This window comes from Toxotes jaculatrix, chromosome 12, assembly GCF_017976425.1.
Source record: "Toxotes jaculatrix isolate fToxJac2 chromosome 12, fToxJac2.pri, whole genome shotgun sequence".
Classification (NCBI taxonomy): Eukaryota; Metazoa; Chordata; class Actinopteri; family Toxotidae; genus Toxotes; species Toxotes jaculatrix.
The window spans coordinates 21,127,966-21,143,434 of NC_054405.1; the positions used below are offsets into that span (position 1 = coordinate 21,127,966).

Below are 15,469 nucleotides of genomic sequence, written 5' to 3' on the forward strand. Positions count from 1 at the left end.
ATTTTTCAATCATGTTTAACGAGTCTCTCTTTTTTTTTCTTACCAGGGAACATAACACGTAACATATAGTGTCATCTGTGGACATACAGACACAAGATTGTGTCTGCATGACCACAGATCCTGTGTCTTATCCTACGTCTTACTCATGATCAATATTTAAATGTTATTTTTGTTCTATCTTTGAATATCCTTATTATATCTTTTTTTTTTTTTTTTTTTTAGATTATTAAATTAATCACATCTGTGCAACTCAGCTCATCCTCTAGTCCCCGCCCCCCTGTGAATGTCAGCTGTACCGCCTATTGCCGACGAGGCTGAGGTACCGAGCCCTAAAAATCCTCCAATATGTGCAGAGATGGGCGGTAGCGCTTTTACGCAGGTTCTCAAGTGTCTGAAGTTAAAACTCCTGCGCGCAATTCTCGCTGAGTATGTCGACTGTCCGGGCGGACAGATGCATGGGAGTCACCGTGTAGGCATCCATCCGACTTCCAGCACTTTGGGAATTTTCACCTTTTCGACCGGAGCATTTTTCAACATCACCTTGGCAGAGTGACTGTTTTCGGGTGCTTTGGATCGGATCCGTTGCCAAGATGTTGTTCTATAGACTTCTCCTGTGCTTCTCAGTAACAGGTATTGTTTTCGCGCAGCCTGACAGCTCTGGATTATTTTATGCACTGAGATCTGAACTGTCAGAAGATGCGATCCTGGTGGCGAACAACGGAATACGTGTGCCTTTTGGGAGATCGGTCTTCATCGATCCTATCAATGATTTGGTCATTCAGACTCAGCCGGGGGATCGATGCAGCGTCACCGTCCTGGATAATGATCCGCTCTCACAGAGGCCGGGGCATCTCTCTCCCAAAAAGTTTCCCTGTGATTTCGGTCCCAATGATGTGACATACGCCCACTACGGGTCCAGGAGTCCAGCTAAAGACAGAGTCAGGCTGCAGCTCAGGTATGACGCGCAAACCGAAACCGTTATTATCCCGTTTATGATGGAGGTTGAAGTAGTTTTTACGCAGCTAGAGTTACTTACCAAAAACATGCCTCTCACTGTTGACAGTCTTAAGGGGATCAGTAATCCTATTGACAAGAAGATTTTAGAGTTCACCTATGATAGAGACTCTCATAAATGTGAGGTGGCATCTCTGTCTAGCGGCAGCGCTCTGCCTAGATATGGAAGACTCATTGATGGGGGTAAACTTTCCACAATGATGGACTGTGATGAATTCACACAAGCTGACATCCGCTACGAGCACACGTTTGACCGCACGTCCCCAAACAGGGATTATGTTCCCATGGTTGTGGAGCTGCACGACAAAGAAGGTAACCTAGTGAAACAGGAGTATTTCCATCTTATGATTCGCATCAAAGAGGGAGAAGAAAACACTCCCCCTAAACCCAGCTTTGTGTCCATGATGATGATGGAGGTGAGCCAGTTTGTCATGACTGCCCTCACCCATGATATGCTCGCTGCAGAAGATGCAGAGTCAGACCCAGATGAGCTTATTTTCAACATCACCTCTCCCTTATCTTATGAGGAGGGCTACATAGTCAGCACTGATGACAGAAACCTCCCCATCACATCCTTCTACCAGAGAGACTTACGTGATCTGAAAATAGCTTACAAGCCCCCCTCCCTGGACTCGGACACTGAGAGGATTTTCCAGCTTGAGTTTGAGGTGGTAGACACAGACGGGGCCGTTTCAGACCCCTTTGCTTTTATGATTGTGGTGAAGCCGATGAATTCTTTGGCCCCTGTTGTGACACGTAACACGGGTCAGCTGCTGTACGAGGGGCAGTCTCGGCCTCTCTTCACTGCCCACAACTTGGAGATCAGCGATGAGGACAACCTCGATTTTGTCACCATCACGGTGGTGGATGGGCTGCGCCACGGAGACCTCATGGTGCTAGGCTCTCACAGAAAATTCTTCACACCTGCCGATCTTACAACAGGAGTTGTTGTGTACCAGCATGACGGGAGTGACACATACAGCGACAACATTGTCTTTAAAATGACGGATGGGAAAAATGAGGTAGAATTCCTTTTTCCCATCACAATCGTTCCCACTGATGACGAGCCACCGATTATAAATGCCAACACTGGCCTGGTGCTATTCAAAAACCAAATGATGCCTATATCTCCCCTCATGCTCAGTGCTGCTGATATTGATTCTGAGGACTCAACCATTAAATTCACTATTGTTCCTCCCTTTTCAACGATTGGCACAGTGCTCCTGAGGCAGTCAGATGCCCCTGAGGACCCGTCCTCTTGGAAGTTCAACGCTGAAGATGAAGTGTATGAGAAGGAGGTGACAGAGTGGCTTCAGAAAGATATCACTGATGGGAAGTTGTTTTACAAGCACACAGGCCCTCACAACACAGATACCATCATGGATCAGTTTGTGTTCACAGTTCAGGATGACAACGATCCCCCTAATGAGTCAGGAGAGAGTGTGTTTATAATTCGGGTTTTGCCTATCGATGACGTTCCCCCTGAGCTGTTTCCTGGCACCACCCTTCAGATGACAGTTCAGGAGTATAAGCTCACTCACTTTAGCAAAGAAGTTTTGCGTTACACGGATTTGGACTCTGAGGACCGTGACCTCAAATACACAGTTATCCAGCCTCCGACAGATACAGATGAAAATAACCCGGTTGTGTTTGGTACTTTGGTTCTAACGGATAGCCCGGACACCGAAGTCACAGAGTTCACGCAAGCTCAAATTAACCATCATAAGATATCCTACGGCCCCCCTGATGTTGAGCTTGGAATCACAGCCCACGTTGTGCAGTTTCGTTACACAGTTGAAGACACAGCTGGGAACAGTGTAGAAGGGACCTTCACTATCTATCTCCAGCCCATCAATAATAAACCCCCTCAGGTTACAAACACTGGTTTTACTGTGTTTGAACGCGGCATGCACATCATCACCATCGCTGAGCTAGACGCCACAGACCTTGACACAGAGAGTAAACAGATTACCTTTACTCTAAGCCAGCCCCCTAAACATGGCCAGGTCCAGGTTGCATTCACTGACTTAGACAAAAAAGGGGTTTTCAGACTTGAGGATATCTCAGAGGGTAAGATATCATATGTACACAGTGGGGAGGAGACGATAAGCGATGAATTTCAGCTGGATGTGAGTGATGGGATCCACGTTGTAACTGTGACGGTTAAAGTTAATGTAAAGCCTGTTGATGATGAGACTCCAACCATCAGCCTGCCTGCAGGAACAATCGGTTCTCATATGGATGTGCTGGAAAACGGAGCCACAGAAATCACAACTAATGTCATTCAAGGCCACGATGATGACACAGATGACCTCCAGCTGACCTTTATTGTGGAGGATCCTCCAGTTATGGGTGAAATATTGGTTAAAGGAGTCCCTGCCACTAGGTTTACGCAGGCTGACATTATTAATGGTGTGGTTGTGTATGCACACACTGGTGGTGAAATAGGTCTCACCTCTCAGCAAGATGGCTTCAATTTGACTCTTACAGACATGTCGGATGATTGGACAGTAGGTGGCAATAAGGTCAACGGAGTCCATGTTCGAGTCACTATTCTTCCTGTTGACAGCCAGGCCCCTGAGGTTGGAGTTGGGATTCAATTCAGTGTCATTGAAGGGGAGAAATACGCCATCGGCCCTCAGCACTTGAATGCTGATGATAATGACACTCCAACGGATGATATTCTTTGCACCATCATAGTCCAGCCTACTGCTGGCTATGTGGAAAATATATCACCAGCCCCAGGCTCAGAAGAGTCCAGATCAGGAACAGCTATCAGTGCTTTTACCATCAGAGACATCAGGGAGGGAAATATCTACTATGTGCAGAGCATTCACAAAGGAGTAGAGCCTGTGGAGGACAGGTTCACATTTAGGTGCTCTGATGGCATCAATTTCTCAGAAAACCATTTCTTCCCCATAGTTATCATCCCCACAAATGATGAAAAGCCAGAGATTTATTTGAGGGAAATAGTCGTGATGGAGGGAATGAACATCGTCATTGACACCCCAATTCTGAACGGGGCTGATGCCGATATTCCACCTGAGGAGCTGATGTTCATCATTTCCAAACCTCCCAAACACGGTGCCATTTTAAACCAGTTATCCACAGGCTCAGTTCTGGTGACTAATTTCACTTTAGAGCAGATCAGGGAGGCATCAAGTATTATTTATGAGCACGATGACTCAGAAACAACAGAGGACAGCTTTGACGTAATTCTGACGGACGGAAAGTACTCTGTGCAGAAAACAGCCATGGTCATGATTGTTGCTGTTGATGATGAGACTCCCAGAATTCTCATCAACGACGGTCTGGAGGTTGAAATCGGAGAGACCAAAGAGATCAACAACAAAGTGCTCAAGGCGACAGATTTAGACTCAGATGACAGTGCGCTCACATATATCATCCGGTTTGGGCCTGGTCAGGGTCTCCTGCAGAGGAAAACTCCATCCGGGTCTCTGGAGAACATCACGCTAGGCATGAATTTCACACAAGCTGAACTCGATGCAGGCCTAATAGTTTACACACACAACGGACAGGAGGGCATCCGAGACTTGGTCAAATTTGATGTAACAGATGGAATGAACCCGCTCATTGATCGTTACTTCTACATCACTGTGGGCAGCATCGACATGGTCTTCCCTGATGTGGTCAGTAAAGGCGTGTCTCTGAGAGAAGGTGGCAGAGTGACATTGACCACAGATCTTCTCAGCACCACAGACCTCAACAGCCCTGATGAGAACTTGGTCTTTACTGTCACCAGGGCTCCTGTCAGGGGCCACTTGGAGTGTACAGACACTCCTGGGATGCCCATTGTGTCTTTTACTCAATTGCAGCTGGCTGGCAGTAAGGTTTACTACATCCACACCTCCGATGATGAGGTGAAAATGGACAGTTTTGAGTTTGAAGTCACTGACGGCTACAATCCTATTTTCAGAACCTTCAGAATCTCTATAGTAGATGTTGACAATAAGAAACCTGTTGTGACTGTAAATAGTCTAGTTGTCACAGAAGGGCAGATTAAGCTGATTACACCATTTGAGCTCACTGCTGAGGACCAGGACACAGCTGAGAAGCGACTGAAATTCACCGTCACCCAGCTGCCTGTTCACGGTAAACTCCTCTACAACCAATCCACACCTGTCACAAGCTTCACTAAACAAGACCTCAACGAAAACCTCATCAGCTACAAACACGATGGCACGGAATCATCAGAGGACTCCTTCTCCTTTACTGTCACTGACGGCACGCACACTGACTTTTATGTTTTCCCTGACACTGTTTTTGAGACTCGGCAACCTCAAACCATGAAGATCACCATTGTGGCAATAGACAACGGCATCCCCCAGATCGTGGTGAATAAAGGTGCCCCAACTTTGAAGATCTTGGCCACAGGTCACCTGGGGTTCCCCATCAGCTCCAAAGTGCTGAGGGCAGAGGACAGAGACAGCAACCCAGGCTCCCTGGTTTTCCACATCACCACCCAGCCCCAACATGGTTACCTCATTAACTTGGAACACGGAAACAACTCCATCAACACATTTAGTCAAGGTAAGCTCTGAACAAAACTCCCTGCAGCATTATAAAGTATTGACCTTTGCATGAATATGAGTATTGATTGAGGATGTCATAATCATATGACAATTAGTTTGTGAAGTATTTAATAGCGCTTGACTGATGGTGAACTCCTGAAAAAAATATGATTTTAAAACGTAATCTGTACTGTGTGGTAAACAAAATGACATGAAAGGATGCTCCACTGTCTGGTACGACAACAATTTACAAATTATTATTAGGAAGCAAAAAGACATTAGTGCAATTCTGACATTAAAAATGTTTTTCTCTATCCAAACATCTTCAACATATATATTTAAGTATGATTAATGTGATTATTTGGGTAATAGAAATGGTTTGAATCATCTTTTTTTTTTTTTTTTTGCAATCAAATCATTATAATCCCCTCATGTGTCATCCCCTCTTTAACTTGACAGAAAAATGTTAAAGTTAAAAATTCCTGCAAATCTGTAAGTTTTGATTAATTTTTCACACTGACTACCAAAGAGTTTAATTTATGGGGTAATAATTATTCATGTGTGTGACAAGTGCTGGCTTGGGAATTTCAATAGTTAATCTGTGAGCCTGATTTAGATGTGCCTTGATCATCAAATCATAATTAGCAAACCAAAGTTAGGGGCTGATGTTTCGCACAAATGTCTTGTAGATGAATAATTTATTATTTCAACATCTCTGGGGAAATGTTCACATGTGATGTTCCCGACAGTGGTTTGTTAAATGAAGCAAGATGGAAGTAGAGGATCATGTGAAAAGGTCAGTGCAGACCTTTAAGTGACAGGATGGCATTTGAGTTGCAGCACATTTTGATGGTTTCTCCAGGTCAGTGCAGTTCGAAACAGTTAATTGCAATTAATTGCAATTGTGCATCTTAAAAATTTGCATAGAAAACTAAAATCTCTCAACAAAATATACTTCTGTACGCCACCAACATGCAGATCAACGATAGGACACCTGAACTATGAATTTACAAACATTTTTGCATATGCGCACGTCTGTTTATTGATATTGGAGACAAAATCAAGACAACAATGCCACTGATTGAGGTTTAAAGCCACGCAATCAATGCAGTATTTCATATCATGCTGAGGCAATTACACAAACAAGTAAGAAAATTCATCTGCCCGTGCCACAGCTTGGCATGAGCACAGACAGAGGCTGAGAACACTTAGGGGAAAAAGAGCTCTTCAGTCAGCAGGAGCCGGACACTTCTGACAACCACTGTGCGGCTGCAGTCTTTGAAAAAAATAGAGGCACAGATGAGACAAGAGTGCAGCGAGAAAGAGAGGCAAAGGGGCAGAAGAGAGGGCAGAGAGAGCAAGTAAAGTGGAAGAGAGTGCAAAGGAGGCTCGAGAAAAAAGGGGGGACGGGGGGGTTGTAGGTGGCATGAGAGAAATAAAGAATGAGGGAAGGGGCGTGAGAGAGTGAGTGAGAGAGAGCAAACAGGCTCGTCAGAAGAATCAGTCAGGTGAAAGAGACAATCCCTCGCTCTTTATTTACTCATCCTATTTCCAGGGCACATCCCACGAGGCATTCTCTTTAAATATTTGATGAACAGTGTGCCCCTGGTTCACAGCGTTGACTTTGTATTTGCAAGGTCCTCGGGTTCAAGGCTGTGTCACAACACAGAGAAGATCCTTTTAACTGCCTCTCTTAACAATACTCGCTAAGGTTAAGGGGTGGACAGTAAACCAAGAGTAAGACAACTTAATTGTTGTTTACATCATTGTAAAATGTAAAGTGGTTATTCATTGTTTGTCCATGCCATCGTGTTAGAAGGGAAGTAGGAGAGACAGCAATGACAGGAAGCCACCTAAGAGGTTTAAGATGCATCCCAGCCAGGAGTCAGGGGTTTATACTTTTATGAACCTCCTTCCTCTGACATCTATTATTGAAGGAGGTAGTTCGCAGGGGCCAAGCCCTTTCACAGTCTTGATGATTTTTCTGCACTGTAATAGACGTTTCTGGAGAGTGGTGGAAAAAATGCAGGCTGAGCCCTGTAATTCAGAGAAGTTGGGAAAACAGCTGTGGAAGAGTAGGTGCCTGCTGCAATCCTGTTTTTAACATTCTTACCCTCGTCTGTCATTAAACATCCACTGTCACCTGGTTTTGGGGGCTGTTGACACAGAGAGCTGGCAGGTTCAGGATTTAAACGTTTTCTGTTGGTTTAGTTTGAGCTGTCTCGGATTTTAGGTGGTGGCCTTATCGTCCTGGATTACAGATGCATGACTTTCAGAATGCTCTCTCTGGTAGAAAATTGTTCATGCTGAGCACTGATAAGGAACTGAATCAGTGTGATACTTGAGACCTGCTGTTACAGCAGCTGATATGGTCCTGAAGCAGGACAGCTTCCATCTTTGAACAATTATTTGACAGAGAGAGTGTTTGAACAAGCCATAAAGCTATAATACAGCTTCAAAGTGTGTTTGAGGCTATTTCTGCAGCCAGCATGGAACTTCACATGAGGGTTTTTTTATCTTAAAATGCAAATTGTTTCATAAATGATTTTTTTTTTTAACCTTGGCACGGATAAATCTCTTCGATATACAATTTATAATTTAGCCTCCACCTTGCTTCAAGTTAGATCAAGGTTAAAATTTTCATTGTGCATCGTCTCACATTGATATGACTGCAACTCTTCAGTTTAAAATGCAGAGTGCACTGGTCCTCATTTGCATTCTGTCATTAATTAGATCACAACATTTGTTGTTGTTTGCTTGTCATCTCCATGTGATATTTGTGTTTGTCTTCCTTTGTTGGTTTTCAGGTGACAGGGTTTTATCATATTTGCACAAATTTCATTTTTTTGTGCTTTTCCCAGCTCTGATTTTTACACCTGTCTTATCACTTGCATGTTTTTGACACTCAAAAAAAGAACTAAAAAACAAAGCTAAGCTAAACTAAAGTTCCTTTTCTGTTACAGCTGATATTGACGACCTGAACATCTGCTATGTGTTGCGTAATGAGGAAAATGCTACATCTGATGTCTTCGATTTCTCTGTTGAGGATAACGGTAAGGCTTCACCTTTTATGTTATGTTTTATATAACTTTCTTTTAGGTTTCAACTATTTCTTCTTTATCCAGGGGAACTTTATTCAGTGAATGAGCAGAAATATCCTGAACGTGTTTCCAAGTAACATGTCAACAGAATGTTGACAAAGAAATTGGCTTAGATGAAGATCAGCCCTGTCACTTTTTGGTTATGGTATAGTTTCTCTAACTTTTAGACTCACGCTCTCCTCTCTCTGGGTGAACTTGTAACTCTTGTCTTCTCTCTCAGTTTCTACAACAGTTGTCAGGGTTCAGATAATCACTCATCACTCACAAAAATAACTCACAACTCATGATTGTAATGGACTTGCAAGTCAACTGTCAAGCACCATATTCCAGCTCATAGTGTGTTTGATTTTGTGAACAGTCCCCAGCAGATTTTATAAACAGTCGAGTGAAGTATATTTTTGAGACTTCTGTTGTTTTCATTCATATTCATGGTGCTAAGTGGAAGCCTCCCCTCTGTCATCCTCAGATGCATGAGGTGCCCTGATATTTGCACTGACTTCATTTGATTCAGGGTTTGCCTATAAAGTAATCTGCCATTCAGAGCTGTGGATCAGAATATCAATTTCTAAAAAATCTGCATAGTCCAACAGAGGCCTCCTATCTGTAACTGCATACTACAGACGATGCTGCTGCTTATTAGCTTACTGGTGGCTTCCAGTTTCATTAAAGATGGAAAACTGTTTTTGCGGTGCGAGGATTAACGCCCGTCATTTTCTCAGTTCAATGATTTAATGAGGCTGTCTGTGTAATTTGTGAACATGACCACAGGATATGTCAAGGAGTGTTACTGTATATGCTGTCTTTTTTTGTTAGCGTTGAGAAGGAAATTCGAACCACATGTTGAAAATACAAGCTATACAAGACTTGGTCTAAAGTGTACCTGTGTCGGTGTCTCCACTGTTTGCATCTAGAAGGTCAAGACAGCTCCCCTGTACAGAGCAATGGGTGCTTTCATTTTGGAGAGAATCAAACATACTTTCATTTTTATGTGTAAAATCAGCCTCAAATTTGTCTTCCTCTCTATTTTTGTCATGACTAACTTGAAGTGCATAAAAACTGTCATCCGCAGCCTAAATTATACACATGAAACAGCCACTTTAAATTTTATACATTTCGTTCTATACGTGTGCTTGCAATGTGCAATAATTAGCTTCCTTTTACCAAGGCAGCAGCTAATTAAGCAATCAGCGGCTGGGAGTCTTATATGGGAAGTTTCTGCGATTGATGGAAAGCTCAAGAGATGGTTGCATTTGTTCAAGATCAGCAGGCTCAGGAAGGGAAACCATATGTTTTAATATGGAACAGGAATAATCGTTAATGAAGTAATGTTTCAAAGCATTTATTGAGGCTGCAATCAAATTTGAACTGTGAAAATTATTTGAGTATTTATATCAGTGGGGAGTTAGAAACATTAAGGAAAATTGCCTTCATGCGGGACCATGCAAATACCAAAACATACACCAAAGGTCAGTCTTATTTCTTGTCTTAGTCTTGTTTGAAGCATGTTTCCTTATTGTTTACTCGTGTTTTCTCCTTGAGGGCCACCGTAACCAATAAAAATACACTTATTATTTATAGACAGGTCTGTAAAGCCATGCATTGTAAGTTAATAAATAAACGTACAGAATAAAAGTAATAACAAGTTATACAAATGTCTAGATTTCATCTAAAAAACATCAAATGACCATAAAAATGTCTTCATAAAACATTCACATTGTGGTTTAAGTTCAGGTTTAAATGTAATGACCTCAGAGCCACAACTCCCAGCCCACACTTACAATGTTTCAAAACAGTAAGATAATAGATTTATGAGTTTAGTTCTAATTGACTTTTGCTCTTACGTTACTGTATATGTGCAAATGTGCAGTTGCAGATTCTTCTTCTTGTGTGCAAATTACTAAATCCAGCAGATGTATAGTCATACTTCTCACTCATTTAATGGACTTGGTAGAGAAATTTGCAGATTCACATTCAGAAACTCAGCTAAATAACACAATGTCTCTCAGTGACTAACAGGACAGCAAAACAGTGTATCACAGAGTGTCAGATTAAACATAAAACATAATGTAAAGGTCATGGGTCAGTTTTCAAGGTTGTTTTGTTTATCACCAGGGCTGGTTGTACGCTTCAGTTAGAATGGGATATAAAAATCATGTTTAGGTGGTGATTCTGTCCTTCAGTTTAAACCTGCTCTATGTCTTTACCACTGACATTCAAAAATTAAATGTGCTTTCCAAATTACACAGGAATAAAACCATGTATTTCACACTTTCTGTCTAAAAACATGAACTACTGGCTTTGTGAATTAGCCCCAGACCCATTTTTCAGAAGTGTTTTTCATACTGTAATGCTAATGCACTTAGAAGAAAATGCTAATGTGTAGAAGAATAACAGTTTCTTTATGCACATGAAAGGAGAAACATTGACTAATTGATTGTCCATGCTCCTGTAATTTTTTTTCTCTTTCTTTGCTCCTGGCAGTAGTCTGGTTTAAATAAAAAAAAGCCTGAGGCGTTTGAAAAGAACACTGTACTTGAAGTGCACAAGTTTATTTTATCAGTCCAGAAGTTTACTGGATCTCTTTGGCCTTCCTTCCGTCTCAGGAGAGTTGGCGTTACTGCTGTTGGTTCCGGATATAGAATTTGCAAATGAAAGCCAAAACTATGAAAATAAAGCAAACAAACAATAAATATTGTTAGCATGATCTTTAAAGACAGCATGACAGTGAATCAAAACAGCTGGTTCTCAGTTTCTTCCTCCCCAGAAATCCCCCAAATCAACTCCTCCATGTCTACAAGCCTCTGTTTTACAGGAAGTAAGCATTATGGTCTTGTAATACATGTATGTACATGTACGTGGGTACACCTATATATGTATAAATATATATTATAAAGACGTGTTAAAACACTAATCCACATGTGCACTGATACACACTCACGCAAACAGTCCCACACATGCACTCACAGCAGAGCACAGAGGGGTAGCCGAAGGCTAAGGGGCAGTCAGGCCTCCAGCATAAAGAGGTGTTTGATATTTAAGAGCCCAGGCAGCCTTGTGGGTAATGAGAGCCCTAGGCGCCTGAGCTGGGCAGAGCTCCGAGGCAGCCACGGGTAATTACATGGCTCTATTACAGGCTCATCTACTGGGAAAGAGTGGCAGGAAGCACCTTCTGTCACAGGTTAAGACCAGCTGCGATCGCTATAGTTGATTGTAATGGGCTGGAGCACAACTTGTTTCCCAGGCTTCTCTTTGGCTGTGGGATGTTCAGCGAGTAAAAATGTAGCAGCAGAAAACAACACAAATAACAGTGAAGCAAATTTGAAGATCATGAAAACAAAATATTAAAGTAGGTCTGATCGAAATCAATGATTTTCACGATCGATTGACCGGTAAATTGTTTTCTTGATTAACTGATTAATAATTTGGTCTCTAAAATGTCATAAAGAATCAAAATTTCTTCAGGTATCTTATTTTGTCTGACCGACAGGAGAAAATCCTCTTCAATCAATTAGTTGCTGACTGTTTTCAGTGGACTGATTAACTGACTAATTCAACAATAAAAATGTATATTTAAAAAAATCAACAGCAACATTTATCTATCTGGATAACACACAGACTGAGAGCTTTTATTTAATGAAACAAAGTATTATGACAATTAGATCTTCAGATTATTGAGTGTGACTGGTACATTATGTCTAGAAAGAGACACTACTTTTAAAATCACTGCAGAAATGTCAGTGATAAATATCAACAACCCAAAACTCTATGCATGACTAGATATCACTGAGGGTAAGTGACAAAACTTCTTTTTCTTATAATTTGGAGGGATTTTATCTAAAATGACAATAACTGCTTCTTTAAAAAAAAAAAGATGATATTTAAGCCTAGTCATTTTCTTTCAGTTACGATGCAAAAAAGGTTTTATCCATTCTCACACAGACAGATCATTTCTAATAGAAGCACCTGCTGAATTAGACCGGCATGTTTCCTCTTGATCTTTCTTCTCATCCTCTGTTTTTTCTCTGTTTCTCCTCCCACTGCAAATGAGATTGATTGTTACAATAGATTCCTTTCAACCAGCCCTCACCTCTCCCTGCCGGTGAGCAGCCCTGACATACCACTGTTTTATCTAGAGCAACAGCAACAATATATCCCCTTAAAAGACCCCTTGCAGTTTCTAAATCTCCATTCCATCCACGTTTCATTGCACACAATACACATTACATGCATTTCGTGGTCTTCACAAATTTCTCTTGAATAAAACAAAAGACTTTGAGTGCAACTTTTCCCTTGTTAGTGTTGGAAGACTAATTATCAGCACTGACTTAAACTGCAAGGGCACCAGTTCTTTATCATCAATGTTGTTTGTGTACAATGTGTGATTGGGTTTGACTCTGTGGTGCCACCACGACTTTTTCCCCTCTCTTCAAAAGGCCTTTTTTTCATAACAGTAGTCCCAGCACTTCAGATGAAATGTCCTCCTTGGGGTGCCCTTTTTCTTTTCAACTGCTTCTCTAATAACTTTTCAACTTTTCAACTCAATAGTACACACAGTCAGGGTCACAGCGTCTGATGATATCTTTGCTCAGAAATTTGAACCCGTCCATAAACACACTAATTGTAAATTGGATTATCCTGGAATTTTTCCTGGAATTTCTGGAATTGAATAAGCTGTCTTTTAATGGGTTTCCAAAGTTGTTGTACTATTGCTTTTCCCAATCCTCTCTCACCTCCTTTGGAAGTTGAGTTCACACCTGAGAGCCCTTAAAAAGCAAATGATCGCAGGTTTAAACTGGCTGTCACTATGGCCGCAAATGAAGCAGGTTAATCTGCTGACCTTTTCTTTGTTGGTGAACCTGTTCAACTGATCAGTAATTGCACAGTAATACATCAGCATGCACCACAAACTGACACACACACATACACACACACACACCAACACATCCCCTGGCTTTAAGAGAGTATTCTCTTTATCTGTCTGTATTCAGGAATTTATTGTCATTCACTTCTCCCAGGGCCCAACTCTTCCATCTTTATCCTCTTCACCTCTCCCTTCTCACACTGTCAGTCTTAGATCTTGTTGGATGTGTTTTATTAATTTTCCTTTCTTTTACTCTTCTCAGCATCTGTGCTCATCATATATTTTGTTCTTTAGTGCTATTTTTATCTGTCTCACCGCCCATCAATGTCCTCTTTTCCTCTCGAGGTACAGTCTTAATACGTTGCCCTCCCGTCTTGTTGAGTTTAATCTCAAAGTATGTTGCGGTTTATTGTGCCGAGCGTCGACTCTGTCTTAGGCATCAGGATTTGGTTTTACTGTCACACCCTCGCTGTTTTTTCCTGCTGTGTTTGTCTGTCAGCGTTGGTGCTGATGGATGTCTCTGTTGTAGGATTACAGCACATTCTGCGGTTGCGAATGTCGCTTGCGATGATCTGCATCTCATTAGAGCATTGAGATGAGAGCGTGAGACTTGTTGAGAGATGTGAAGGGATTTTTCATCATGTTAATCATCTTTGATTTTGCATTTCTCTAAGCTTGACGACCAATCCACTACACAAACATGACCAAACACCCTCTAATCTCAAGAATAAACAAAAAAAAATATCTTTTCAACATTTATTTTGGCACTGAATGTTATGATTTACATTTTTCACTATATGAATACAGTGCTTCAGATTATTGGCATTGGAATTTTCTTTTCATATCTTGAGTTTTTCTGTTACCTTTTTTACACGTTGCACTTTAAAAAAAAAAAGTTTTTTTCATCTAATTTACACCCGTGTATTTCCTCCTTCTTAAATGATGTGTGATTTTCTCTGTAGAAAATGAAACTGTAGGAAAGTGACAATTCTAGCTCACATTCTCCGTTTTTACTGTCTTTGCATGTGTCATTACCGTCTCTCTTTCCTGCTATTCCACTTTAAATGGATCCAAGCGGACCTTTAATTTATATTTAAATCAAATAAGCATTACAATTTAAAGTGATACTGCATTTGCACTTTTCTGTTCACGTTGCAATATAAAAGTATGCAGCACTGGGGAGCTGTTCTGAGCTCGGCTTTGCTCTAAAATAATAAAAACCATACATCCAAAAGTAAACATTAGGAAAGCCACCGAAGTAAAAATGAACATTCTCTGGTAAAATAAGATTTTGTTCTAAAGAGTTGGAGGAGATAATGGAGGGAAATGAGAGCAGAGGAAAAAAAAAGGTGGCAGGGAGAAGAGAATTCAGCAGCTAGTTTATCATCTCCACACTCAGACACAGTTTGCTCTCAGGAGTGCCAGCAACCATCCTGAGATACATTAAACCCATCCCTCTGTTAAATATTATATTAGTGGAATGGGGAGACTTGTGGCGAAGCTGGAGTGATAGGCACGTTGTAGTTCTGCCTCTGTGATGAGCACAAAGGAATCCTGCAGGAGGACAAATGCGTTTAGGAGTTATTATTCATTTGACACTCAAAACGCAGAAAGACACGCAGGCATTTATACACAGAAACAGACGTATGTACACACACATGTACAACTGTACAAGAGCAGACACGCACATACACCTTAAGGAAGCCACCATTTCTTTGTCCCCGAGCCTTCTCCCTTTAAGCTTTGCCCAGGGTCGTATACGGCTGTCTTTGTAGACATCAGTGAAAAACCTCACAGTTATTAAGTGTATCACAAGAACTTCAAAGGAGTGAGGATTCTCTGCCCTAGATGTCAGTTTCTTAAGGTTTCATGTGCAAGGTTGCTGAAGGTGTTTCTGCACCGCCGTCATGCCTGATGGCTATTCAGTGTTGGAGGAAGGAAACAATGCATTATTCTGTTGC

The 15,469-nt window shown here is 41.5% G+C and overlaps 1 protein-coding gene across 2 annotated transcripts in view; it reads left to right on the top strand.

Annotated features, from left to right (window-relative positions):
• Positions 1 to 575: 575 nt before the first annotated feature.
• The window catches only part of frem2a (FRAS1 related extracellular matrix 2a), a 51,596-nt gene continuing 36,702 nt past the window's right edge, over positions 576 to 15,469 (top strand). The window contains exons 1-2 of one of the 2 annotated variants that reach the window (XM_041051637.1): positions 576 to 5,565; positions 8,510 to 8,599. In XM_041051637.1, coding sequence (XP_040907571.1) covers positions 591 to 5,565; positions 8,510 to 8,599 — 5,065 coding nt within the window. In that variant the 5' untranslated portion in view covers positions 576 to 590. The remainder of the gene's footprint in view (positions 5,566 to 8,509; positions 8,600 to 15,469) is intronic. The other variant, XM_041051636.1, reaches the window with a different exon arrangement.